Genomic DNA, 12682 nt, shown 5'->3' on the forward strand with positions numbered 1-12682 from the left:
CGGCTCGGAACCACTTTTACTATGCTTCTGCTCTCATTCCAATCCTCGACCAAGCCCAAAGAATGGCATCGTCTACAAGCACTATCTGAGGCAGAATCGATAGAATCAATGCAGATGATTCTCTCCGCCCTGTCATTGGAAACAACGAAGTCCAGTTCCATACCTTCCACGTGTACCATGGTCATTCAGCACGATTCTCTCATTCAGCCGGCGGCCGACAACGTTGATCGGGATTGGTACAACCTGTATACCGCAGTTGATCACGTCAAGAAGCTCAAATCATCTGAGGATACGGAGGTGTACATATGTACCTTATCGATTACTGAGCCTAGCAAGCTGGATGTGGTATGTAAGATCAAGAGAGGAACTAGCGGGATCGAGGAACTTCGCGACGAGCACGACTGCTACGTCAAACTACGAGACTTGCAGGGTCAGGAGATTCCCAAGTGTTATGGGTTGTTTCAGAGCTCTGGAGATGCCTATTCTCGAGACAGGGCCAGCCGGCGGTCCACATGGGCTTGTCTCGTACTTGCGTATTGCGGGGAACGTCCTCCTAATGGTGACCTTATGTGCATGCCCTGGGAATTCAAGTGAGTCGTCTGTGTACTATATATACTACATGGCAGAAAGTGACGTAGCACATCTCAAAGAGAACAGTTTCTGGTGAACCTTCAGACGATCCACAGGCTCGGAGTCATCCACCGCGATGTGTGCAAGCCGGGAAATGTCATTGATTTCAATGGCAAACCCGTCATTGTCGACTTCGGGAATGCCAACTGTGACCATGTATGTGGACAGACTGAAGCGATCCCATTCGACATAATCGAACCTATGGATCGATTTTGCCGTGAGATAGCCGAGGCTGCAAAAGAGACATGGCTGTGGAGAGCAAGTAGGTTCTTCATGTTCCTTGAGTTTAACGGTGTCTACATAGCCTATTCATCTTGGCAGGCTTTTTCGAGACCAAATTTGGCACTCAGATACCTGCCGATCTCTTGGAGGATGAAGAGATGACCCCGGAAGAAATAATACACGAAATCGTGACGGGATACATTCCCCGGATCATGGACTCTCCAATCCCCATCGATCTCGAAGCGATGGCACGAGCTGAAGTCAAGAGGTATCACAAGCTAATGGAGACGAGGAACAAATACATGCGCCCTTCGGGAAATCTATGATGGATGAGTATGGGATCTGGAAGACGAATTCAACACCAAGTCCTTATATGACACTCATACCAAGTGTAGTTGTTCTAAGCGGCTATCAGTTGCGAACCCGTCATATATAGTTATCCACCTGATACCTATGTGAACACAGACGAGTGCAAGTTGTCCAATAGCTCATTGTTTGCTCAAGCCTAAGCTGGTAGTGAAAGATATGCGCGAAGCATCGACAGGACGGATGATGCCGTTATCAGCACAGCGGCGCAGTCGCCATGCAGAACAACGGCGGTAGCATGCAGGCTTCGGACGAGTTATGCGAACACCCAGGACGCCTGTGGATATCATACAATGAAGCAAGCGCTGGAACATACCAAGACGGTGAAAGGCGAAAAATGAGGCGAGGCGTGCTAGGGCGCGCGGCCACAGAGGGCATGTCAACGTGAGCTCGTATCTGCGCCACGGTTGGATGAGCATAACGGGAAACCGGACACTGTCCGCGCAGCACTTCATCGTGTGCTCTGTTGAAGCGGTACGCATAAACTTCAAGCGTACACGTCCCTCGCGTCCTGTATAAGCATGACTCAAGTCAATGAATCATCTAGTAAGAGAGCGAAAAGACCTCATAACATTCCCAACGAGAAGTCTATATGCTCTCCATGCTCGCAAAATCGTTCTCCGGCTAGAACCTCGGGCCATAGAAGGAATGAAAGGAGGACGGTCTTGGACGCATGGGTTCACAACGTGCACCGGCGGTGTCTACGTCGAAGTTAGGCGTAGCCGTAACCTGGCTTGTCTGAAGAAGGTGTCACCTAGATCGTCTGCTGTTATGAGATAACGCAACAGCACCCACACGCCCAGAAATACGGAACATACATTTGCCCTGTGACACTGGCAAGCGTTGGGTCCGGTCTCATCTACAGTATTCCCCATCACTGCGTCCCGGAAGGTCACTCGGCTTCATTCTGGAGCCTCGACGTATGGTGACCTAATCGTATAGCTCAACTTCAAGCTTCGGGTTCCGCTTGCTCGCGTTAAATATGGTGACGCCTGATTTAGAATGTGTCGCACCTGGTCGAGCCACTTTTTCAAGATTGCAGTAATTTCGCGGCCTTGCTACATCATAATGTATATTTGGTGCCGCATCGTCCTGTCAAATATAACACGAATCATTCACTTTCCTCAAACCCCATCGTCATGTCTCCGAATAGCGAGCGTTATTATCGAGCGCACTGGTCGTCGCGCAGAGGCTGGAAGGAGGCGCCACAAGCAAATACACGAAAACAACCCGCCCGCCGTGCTGACCCTAACCCACGTGTGTGGGTCGGCCGTGGTGTCCGAGTCGCTTGCTTTCCGCTCACCTCCGCCATCCTCGACATCGACGCGCCAGGCCGTGCGCCCTCTTTCGCTTCCACCCTCACTTTCGCAGATGTTGCAAGTACAAAAGGCTTCTCAGCGCGTACGGATCTTCTTCATACGGTCCAGACATCATTCTCACCCTCGTGGTCCATTCTAGGCTGTTCTCCGGCGCTCACGTCATGCTGCTGCCGTCCACGTCGGTCGCTGGAATCCTTCGCGAGGACTCGCGACACCATCTGAACCCTACGATGCTATAGTTATTGGTGCAGGTGAGTGACAAGGACCATTCTCCGCGTCCGTGTTGCTCAACATGATATGGCAGGTCCTGGCGGATATGTTGCAGCTATCAAGGCCGCACAGCTGGGTCTCAAGGTCAGTCGCTTCTCTCGGACTCAGCTATGTCTGTTGTTGCTGAAGCATATGTAAAGACCGCATGTATCGAGAAGCGAGATGCGCTCGGTGGAACGTGTCTCAATGTCGGCTGCATTCCCTCAAAAGCCATGCTCAACAACTCGCACATGTACCACCAGACACAACATGACATTAAGAGACGCGGTATCGATGGTGAGCTCCTCGCCTCTTCGGCACTTCTTCTATCTGACACTCCACGTCCAGTGTCCGGCGTCTCCTTAAACCTCCCTCAGATGCTCAAGGCAAAAGAGGATGCCGTATACGGTCTGACCCGTGGAGTCGAGACGCTCTTCAAGATGAACAAGGTCGACTGGATCAAGGGCACCGCAAGCTTCGTTTCGCCCACGCGCCTCAGCGTCCAGCTGAACGAGGGTGGCGAGACTGAAGTCGAGGCGAAGAACATCATCATCGCGACCGGCTCGGACGTCGCACCTTTCCCCGGTGGCGGCATCGAGATCGACGAGAAGCAGATCGTCTCGTCAACAGGTGCACTCTCACTCCAGAAGGTCCCGGAGAAGATGGTTATCATTGGTGGTGGCATCATTGGTCTGGAGATGGGTAGCGTTTGGAGCCGGCTGGGCGCGCAGGTGACAGTTGTGGAGTTCCTGAGTGGCATTGGTGGCGCGGGTATCGACGAGGAGATTGCGTACGTCTTAGTCGTTCAGTGATGCTACTTTGACGTGCTAACGCCTGCATGCAGCAAGCAGTTCCAGAAGATCTTGGCGAAGCAGGGTATCAAGTTCATGCTGAACACCAAGGTGCTCTCGGCTGAGAAGAAAGATGGGAAGGTCTATGTCAGCACCGAGGGTGCCAAGGGCGGCAAGGAGGAGACTGTATGTCTTCCCGTACATCATTCCGCGCAGTACAACGCTGACAGCTGTATCCCAGCTCGACGCCGACGTCGTCCTCGTGTCTGTCGGCCGTGTCCCCGTTACGAAGAACCTTGGCCTCGAGAAGATCGGCGTTGAGGTTGACCCACGCGGGCGCATCGTCATCGACGACCAGTACAACACCTCCGTGCAGGGCGTCAAGTGCATCGGTGATGTGACGTTCGGACCGATGCTCGCGCACAAGGCGGAGGAGGAGGGTATTGCGGCGGTCGAGTACATTAAGACGGGTCACGGGCACGTCAACTACCACGCCATCCCGTCAGTCGTATACACGCACCCCGAGGTCGCATGGGTAGGCAAGACGGAGCAGGAGCTTAAGGCGGCGGGCGTGCAGTACAAGATCGGCAAGTTCCCGTTCACGGCAAACTCGCGCGCCAAGACGAACCTCGACACCGAGGGCCAGGTCAAGTTCATCACGGAGAAGGAGACAGACCGTATTCTCGGCGTGCACATCATCGGTGCGTTCAGTTGTTCTCTGTTTCTGTCGTCTGTGTGCTGATGCTGGTATGACGTAGGTCCCAACGCCGGTGAGATGATCGGAGAGGCGACCCTCGCGCTCGAGTATGGTGCAAGCGCGGAGGACGTCGCACGGACGACGCACGCTCACGTACGTTCCATCGGCCCGCTACTCCTACCAGACCAGGCACTGATTCGATGTCTCCTACTTTTCAGCCGACGCTCAGCGAGGCCTTCAAGGAGGCCGCGATGGCTGCGTACCAGAAGGCGATCCACTTCTAGACTTTGTGGCTGTAGCTAAGTTCGTAGCGGTAGATAGTCGGCACTATGATTTATGCACAGTATACTAATCGCCAACCACCGACAAGAGAGGTGCTGTTTTGTGTTGATGACAAGTGGAGTTTGAGCGTAATCTAGGTGCGTTCTAGCGGTTGTGTTTTCTGCTCTAAGTGTGGTATGAAGAAGCACGGGCTGCCGGTCCTAGATCTGACCTTCCGCAATCTGCATAAACGACAGTCTCCCGAGGAGACTATGTCGATGCTTCATGTTGACCGCCAGGCTCAGGATATTCGTATCTGACTTCAACCCGATCTGACGATGTAACAGCGAACGCAGTTCGGATTTGTTCGCATCGGTTTCGTTCGTATTGGAGACTCGAAGATTTGGACGTGGCCGAGTGCTTATTACCACTGTGGCACAGGACCCGTTGAAACACTTAAGGTTCAACTTCTCACTGAGCCATTCAGCAGCGTCCGCCAGTATCCAAGTAATGTTTTCCTTCTGGTCATTCTCATGGTCCTGCATCCAGGGCGTGCTATCCTGTAAGTCGATATCTATGCTGTCTATTCGCACGCACAACGGTCCCGAGGAGTGTATGCTACAATCGACAGAGCCCGGCAGTATGGGCCTTGACTTCATTTCACGAGCGGAGGCCTACTTCACCACCGCTGGCAGTATGACACGCGTTACAATGCTATGATAGTAAGTTATGACCACGGGCTCAGCATGATCAGCGTGCGTAGTTCATCCCGTTCTTTGTGTACTCATGTCTTTTCCCATTCCTGCACTCGCTCCTCGCATCTGTGAGGGTGGCATGGTGCAGCACGACAGATACCTCCTTGCGCTTTGCGAGTTAGGCTGTTTCATCTTTATCTGTAGCCGGCCCGCTGCGCTCAGGGATCGCTGCGAGCGGCTCAGGCTGTGTACAGAGAGGTTCAGCGTCCCATGGCCCGAGGCAGCTCCCGATACGCCCCAACAGACACGCACCGAGAATGCGCCTCCTATTTTTTCTATTCCTTTCTAGCCCCACACTTGAAACATATATTATTCATAACTTCTAAGATGGAAGATAAATCGTTTGTAATTGGTATTTCACGCCATGGTCGACATAGTCACATACTTGTTAACAGGCATCTCTTCTATCTTATCTTTTCTCGCGTGAAAGGCGCCTCCCTATCTCTGCCTTTGCAATCGCTCAAGATAGGACTGGTTCATGCATCACTTCAGGACGTCTGCTGGCGGCGTTTTCATAGCAGTATTCGCGACCCTGTGTTAACATCGGTAGTTCGGACACGTGATCGTGGCAGAGCGTGACTCAACGATTCGTGCAAGCACCGAATAAGAACTCAATTAGGCTTTGATCCGTGCGATCTTGTGAGACAAATGCTGAATATCACTGTGCTTCCTGGGGTGCTGTCGGTTGACTGTGAGACTGTTTTGCTCATAATGAAGTTCTGCTCTCGGCGGCTGACTTATCCGCAGCCCCCCCCCCCCCCCCAATGCATGCGAGAAGGCCTCTGTACAAACTCATGACGTGTCACTGAGTGAGTCATTGTTTGTTGCGATTCATAAATCGTTTGTATTCCTCCCAAGATGGAGCAGCTTACCTGTCGTATACTCTGCAGGATTGTCTGGAGCGGCCAACCACAGGGCACGTGAGCATCTTTGACTCGGTTTACGACCGTAGGTACGTACATAAATCAAGATATGTGGAAAAGGCCATAGTGTATGCCCATCCTTCCCACGTTCCACACCGCGCGTGGAGCTCCAGTACGTGGTTGGCGCGTGCGAGCTGCCTCATTGGGGCATCTGACTTGTCCTTCCACCACCTTTGGACTTACCACCTTTGGACTTGGAGCCGAAAGCGGTGATCGAATTGTGACTGTGCTGAACCTAGGAGGCATTCTCTCCTTTCTCTGGGGATACGTGCGAATGGTAGGGACGCTTCCGCTCAACTTTAATCATGTCTGCGAGTGAGCCCGTATCCGGCCAGTCCAGAGGAGCGAAGGCGTCGCGAAAAGCTGGATCCCTCAAGCGTTCATCAATTTGTTATGCTCTGGTCCCTACCTCTGGTGAAACCGCGCTCATTTGGCCATCACGATTTGTCGATAGAGGGCTGCCGCATGATGGATTGACTCCGGATTTATATCAATCTACCAGATTTCCCGAGGGAGCGAATTGGGACATTGACAACGTGCTTCAGGCCATTGCGTGGGGGCATCATTTCCATGAGATAGGCGCGTTCAAATTGACTCCGCGCTGGTATCCACACGATTGTGACTGATCTTCTCGGACGCGGATTTTATACATATGGGTCCCTGTTTGTCCCCGTTTGGCGAAGCGTGCTGTGGGGGTGTCAGCGCTTGCGGGCATCACGCCCTTAGATGTTTAAAGTTCTGGATTGTATGCCAAACATTGTCGCCGCCTTTGCACAGGACGAGGCCACATCTTGAGTCTCCCCCCCCCCCAATCCGCGTACGAGGGATGATTCTAAAAGCTGACGATTTGTCAATGGATCAGAGTGTTGGGACACTCACTACCTCAAGGCACCCGTTCTCTTCAGCTTTCGAGAAGGACCTGCTGCCACGAGTGTGCTTTCCATAGCTCCCTGCATGGTTTCCGTGCTGCGACCTCTGGGAGCTATGTGTGCTCTACGTGACTGGTCTCCCCATTCACTCGTCCGTGGACACACCACATGTGAACTCTGTCCTTGTACTGGGCCACATATAGACTGCTAGAGAAGGGGCATGATTTGTAGGGTCTTGTGGCGGGCGCGCTGTGTTATATTAGTACATTCTGTCTGGAAGCTCTACACACGCACCTCGCACAACCCCACATCATCGTGGTGGACTCACAGGTCAATGTGACAGACAGCGCACGGGTATCTGACGACAAAGGCGGGTCTGACGGCCTTAGCTCTCGCCTCCAGTCAACCTCAGTAGCATGAACTGATCTCGTATAATCTCAGAAAGCAGTCACAGTGATAGAGGACACACACCAGGTTCCTGTGGCGGCGTATTGATGCACAATACTGTTGATACCTAGATAACCTGCTCTCATGGTCGACAGCGGCGCTGCCGACGATCACTCACGGGCTGTCGGGTGTCGAGGAGAACGACGCCACAGAACTGAAAACCCTTTTGTAAGTGAAATATCACACGCTGTCAGAAACTGGTGGAATGTGGCCTTCTAACGCACCGGTAACTTCTTTCACCAACCACATAGCCATTCGCGGTCACGTTACCTGGCCTTGTTGTCGAATCCGCACGCATCGTGTGTTGCGTAAAGGCTGGAGCCCGGTGTCTCCCATCGTTTGAGAAGTTAGTAGTCGCATTGAACAGGTTCCGTACATTAAACCTCTGCAGCGTGTTTGATAGCATGCTACGACGAGAGCTGCCAGAACTATCAAATGACAACACTGCACGCTTAGGCAGCCTCGGACAATACTGTCTAGGTAGTCTTGTTTATGTCCATTTGAATTGAGAACAAAGCCTGCCGCTGGTGTTGTTACCTTACGTCACACAGTGGAAGAATGAGAACGTGATGTAATAGGTGCGCACCATCATTCGCCTGTGCGCATCGTGTCAGAACCAGATCTGACTTATGAGCCACCGGATCGAGCGTCTTATGACACACAGAGAGGGACAGACATGCTTTTGGGGTATCCAACCGAGCCCGTTGTTGGCTCAGCGCTTCCACGTTTAGAACATGATTGTTCATTGGCTCTCACTGCCCGTATAGCAAGCCGCAGAAGCAGGCCTCGCTGCTTCTCTCCTGTCACGCATGCCTCGAGGACGGACCGTACGATGTGACGCGCCATTCTTCACCAAATATGGTTCACTGACACACCAGCTCATCGCCTTTAGGTGATGTATAAAGGGAGCAGCATGATGCTTCTGCTTTCCGCTACCACCCGCTCAGTCTCCAGCCCGTCGTACTAGCCGAGCCGCACCCAGTAGGAGCTCCAGCATCCCTCCAGGCGCCCCTTGTTTCAATTATATTTACGAACAACACGAGCAACAAAATTAACATGTCGCAGTATAGTGGTGTGTCCATCCCTTTTGTCACTGGTAGTGCTGGATGTGATTTGAGGACACCAAGCCGACTATGCAGCCGGAAATACTTCATCTGGAGACATATCGACCGATGGGGCTCTTGAATTGGCTGGGCTATATTCCTGGCCGCCACAAGATGAGCAAGACTTTGAACAACCGTACGCAACACACTGGTATAATACTGGTCCGTTGCTCTCCTGTTTGTAGCTACAAGCCGAGTTGACAGTTGTATACATTTTTGAACATCGATATCGACGACAGGCCCTGAGTCTAGTGACTTGTTCGGTAATCACAATGGCTGGCAATCGAATACAGAATTTACATTCCGCGGTACGTACTGCGCCGCATTCGTCGGACAAAGCGCCGCTGACTGCATGTTTACAGTGCCCCAGACATTCATTTCGGACTCCCAGCCTCAAGCACAACAGACCCCACCGAACCCGTATAACAATTACGACAGCGTGCGTTTGTCGATTGGTTCGATAGTCCAGGGAACGAACGTTTACGATCCTCCATTGGCAGAAGGCGCATCCCGGTATACGGGATATAGTGCCTCGGCGACATCAGCTATGCTGAGCCGTAACTTTCATCTCAATCAGAGTACCTCCCGACCTTCCGGGCGGCAGGATGCTGCAAGATTCACAGGATTGTATGGACGTCCCAAGCTTAGGACACTGATTGCCAAGGATCCTTGGCCGCCGCAGGTGATGATCTCACCCGAGACCCGGACAGTATCTGTTTTCATGGACCCCCGTGCGAATGCGACAGAGAATCTTCATAGAAGACCTAAGCACCATCCGAAGAAGCCCCCCAAAAAACAGCCCCCGAGCGCGTGGATGATGTATCGAAGCGCGGAAGGCAAACAAGAGCGATATCGTGGCCAGCAACAAGTGAATGTCGTAAAATCTCTTGCCGGGTCATGGCGTGCTCTTCAAGACGACGAGCGCAAAGAATGGGAGAAGCAAGCCCGCGAAGCTCGCGAAAGGTTCCGCCAGGAACGTCTCCAGAATCACGCCCATTCGGAAAGGCGTACACCTACGCAGATCAGCACCCCTTCGAGCACTAGGAACGCGGAAACCGTTTCTGAGGTTGTCCAAGAACCGGAAGTGCCATGGGCGTCCGTCATACAAGACCTCTTCGAGACAAATCCCGGTCAAGATTCTAACAGGAATCCTTTCACTGACTGGTTCGGCTAGCACGGTGATGTAGACGTTCTGGAGAATTGAGCTGTAACTCGATGTGTATCTCAAGTATCTGTCCTGTGTTTGTCCCATTGTTCGATAGTATCCAAATGCATACGTTAAGCGCCGTCCGGATCTCGCTCCCGTGGCAGGTAAATTATTGATATTCAGCATATATTTGATTATGCATCGGGAAAGCGTCGCTATTCAGAATGATCCGTTACTTGTATATTTATATGTGAGTTAGTTGGGAGTCAACTAGGACGAAGTCCACGCCGGACAGTACGCATGGGCAGTGTATACACAATTGATAAGGCGCATATGTGTACTCACGTTGCAATATGCCTAACTCGTTCAAAGTTGTAGTGCGTACTGTATTGATTAGACTGCGGAGCAGTTGCTGGTTAGTTGCTGTCTATGATCATGGGATTCATAATTCAAAGCGACGGTCCCACGCTTATCATGGGCGAGGTTGCTAGCCGCTCCGAGTTGAGAGGAAGTATACGGTAATTCTGACCTTGCCAACCAGTTAACAGGTGCTTACTGGCTATTTAATCGATGATCCGTTGCATTACCAACCATGACTTAGCGCTGATGCTCCGCAACTCGGAACTCGTACTTATGCAATGATCGCCAACATCCAAATAGATCAATACCATACACCATTGCCCGCTTGATTGAGTGATCACCGTGCTCGATATAACATTCATGATCGATCATGAGTCTTACTTTGTAGCTCCGGCGCCCTCACACCTAGGCCGTTTCAGTCAAGCAGTACCACTCGCCTCATTCTTTCCCTCCAGGCCGAGCCACTCATCCAGGCTCCTCCACAGCCTTTCCATTTCCTCTCCCCACAGCTCCCTGCGCGCGCTTGCACAACCGAGACAATACCCCATGCCCGTCCAGTCCTTCTCGCACAACGCCTGCATCGCACAGAGCGGGTCCCTCATGCCGTCCTCGAACAGCGACGACTGCAGCACCTCTGCGATCCAGTGCGTTAGGCTCGCCGCGCGTGCATCACGACAGCCTTGGAGCACTGGCCCCTGCTTCTCATCTAGTGATGCTGTCGGTATCTGCTCGAGAGGGCATGGCACGACAGACGGTGTAGGGGGTGCACGTGAGACACGCACCCACGCATGCTGAAGCTGTTCCCGGGAACGGACCAGTCGTAGAAGGTCCAGCTGACCAAGGGTATCGTTGAAGTCGTCGTCGTCCGGCTTATCGACGAACTTGAGATTCTGCCCGAAGACCTCGCTCCGGAGGAGTTCGTAGTACGCGCGTTTGCACATATCCCGCAAGCCGCAGTGGCGCGCAAGCGCAAGGGCCTCTGTTGCATGTTGTTTGTGAACGTCCGAGGGTCCGGGAGCGAGGAGGGAGAGGTCGGCCGGCCACATATTGCGAAGCTCTTGTGACGCATAGTCACGGATATCACCGAACTGGAGAGCGTGCGACGCGCGAAGCAAGGAGGCGAATTCAGTAAAGGTCGACCGCTTAGACGCAAAGGCGCTATAAGTCCATTATTGAGTCTGGTAACTCTAGGAAGAAGTGTGCATATACTCACATGCCACTCTCAAGAGCGTGCAACAGAACCTCAAAATCTTTCACCTTCACCCTTGACACTCTGTATACCGGGCAGCTGTCGATCAATTCGCCCTCCAGCAACCCGTCTCCTTCTGCCAGTATGAATCCGTTTGCCTGGGCTTCGTCATCACTATACACTGTTCTGGACTTTCGCTTGCCCTTCGCCTTCTGGAAAAGCTCTGCGAAGTATGCAGACTGCAAGGCAAGCCGCGAGCGGTGCAGTTTGAACAGTGTGCGCTCGACGAGCAGCACAACCGAACCGTCGAGGTGCCAATACGTTTCGTGTCGCGCGGCTTTGCTGAGCGACCGTCGCCGTGCTGTTGTGAGCATAGAGTTCGGTGGACTGGAATACACCGCGATCGGGGTGCAGAGCGAATCACTGTTTGGGATGCGGGCGCGCTTCGCCGGACGCGGAGATGGGTATGGCTGCGATGATTGCGGAGCATCATATGCCAACGGCGGAGGCTGCGATGCAGATGGGCGGCTGGTAGTAGGGGCAGCTGCAGGTGCTGACCTATGCTTGCGCTGGGATTCTGGTGGCGGTTGCGACGCAGAAGGCATCTTCTCTTTCTTGACATTAAAAACCGATGGTCGTTTGATGAACGAGACGCCCTCCCTGGCGCGTGATGAGGACGTCGGGGGTATGAAGACGACTGCCCGGGGCTTGCGATGGGAACCCGATCGCGACAGCTTAGTCACTACCTCGTCCTCACCGCGCTTACGCTTCTTCTTTCTCTTAGGCTTTACTGGCAGCGACTCCTGGTGGTCCGTGTACAAATCATCGATGTCGTGGCTGTCCAACGCGGCCTCGCTTGTTTCGCCGTCTGCAACGAGAACCTCTTCTGCAGCGCCATCGCTGTCTTCGTCGGATTTTGGCGTAGGAGCACGATCGTGGTGATATGGAGGCTCCTCTACCTTGGGAGGCGCATCCTTGGTTGCGATTACATTCATAGTGCCGGATTGTGTCACGGTAGATATCTCAGATGACGGCTCAGCGAGAGACCGGGAGACGTCATCACGAGAATTTGTGTGCTCCTCCTCGGCCTTGTCTTGTCGAGGTGTGGCGTAGGTAGTGATAGGACGCTCGAGAGGACTCACAGGACTCGAGGAAATGATTTGTGACACCTCAGGGAAATCAGATTCGGGAGAGGATCTACCAGACATCGCCGCTTCGTCGGATTTGTCCGACATGACAGATGAGGCTTTTATAGAGGTCCGACGACCTCGAGAAAGCAGTCACAGTAAATCAGGTACAATCAACTGAGAGTGTGAGCGACTCACGGAAACTGTCTATGGACACTATTCCTACG

The 12682-nt window shown here is 52.9% G+C and overlaps 4 protein-coding genes across 4 annotated transcripts; 3 read left to right on the top strand and 1 right to left on the bottom strand.

Annotated features, from left to right (window-relative positions):
• Nucleotides 1-177: 177 nt before the first annotated feature.
• POSPLADRAFT_1050126 (hypothetical protein) lies at nt 178-1178 on the top strand (the record flags this gene model as incomplete). Its single annotated transcript, XM_024479922.1, has 5 exons — nt 178-297; nt 355-590; nt 687-750; nt 799-892; nt 952-1178. The coding sequence occupies 5 exons, from the start codon at nt 178-180 to the stop codon at nt 1176-1178; spliced, it is 741 nt and encodes a 246-aa protein (XP_024334288.1).
• Nucleotides 1179-2530: 1352 nt separating this feature from the next.
• On the top strand, nt 2531-4633 carry POSPLADRAFT_1185955 (hypothetical protein). Its single transcript, XM_024489192.1, has 9 exons — nt 2531-2619; nt 2677-2788; nt 2842-2891; nt 2948-3083; nt 3135-3576; nt 3631-3763; nt 3819-4278; nt 4336-4427; nt 4493-4633. Exons 1-9 carry the CDS (start codon nt 2590-2592, stop codon nt 4556-4558), a joined length of 1521 nt encoding a protein of 506 aa, XP_024334289.1. The 5' UTR covers nt 2531-2589; the 3' UTR covers nt 4559-4633.
• A 4029-nt stretch (nt 4634-8662) lies between these two features.
• POSPLADRAFT_1157041 (hypothetical protein) lies at nt 8663-9806 on the top strand (the record flags this gene model as incomplete). Its single annotated transcript, XM_024487127.1, has 4 exons — nt 8663-8768; nt 8872-8940; nt 8995-9071; nt 9210-9806. The coding sequence occupies 4 exons, from the start codon at nt 8663-8665 to the stop codon at nt 9804-9806; spliced, it is 849 nt and encodes a 282-aa protein (XP_024334290.1).
• Nucleotides 9807-10558: 752 nt separating this feature from the next.
• On the bottom strand, nt 10559-12536 carry POSPLADRAFT_1157184 (hypothetical protein; the record flags this gene model as incomplete). Its single annotated transcript, XM_024487142.1, has 3 exons — nt 10559-10864; nt 10922-11297; nt 11353-12536. The coding sequence occupies 3 exons, from the start codon at nt 12534-12536 to the stop codon at nt 10559-10561; spliced, it is 1866 nt and encodes a 621-aa protein (XP_024334291.1).
• Between the last annotated feature and the right edge of the window lie 146 nt (nt 12537-12682).

Source organism: Postia placenta, assembly GCF_002117355.1.
Source record: "Postia placenta MAD-698-R-SB12 unplaced genomic scaffold POSPLAscaffold_18, whole genome shotgun sequence".
In the NCBI taxonomy this organism is placed as follows: Eukaryota; Fungi; Basidiomycota; class Agaricomycetes; order Polyporales; family Adustoporiaceae; genus Rhodonia; species Rhodonia placenta.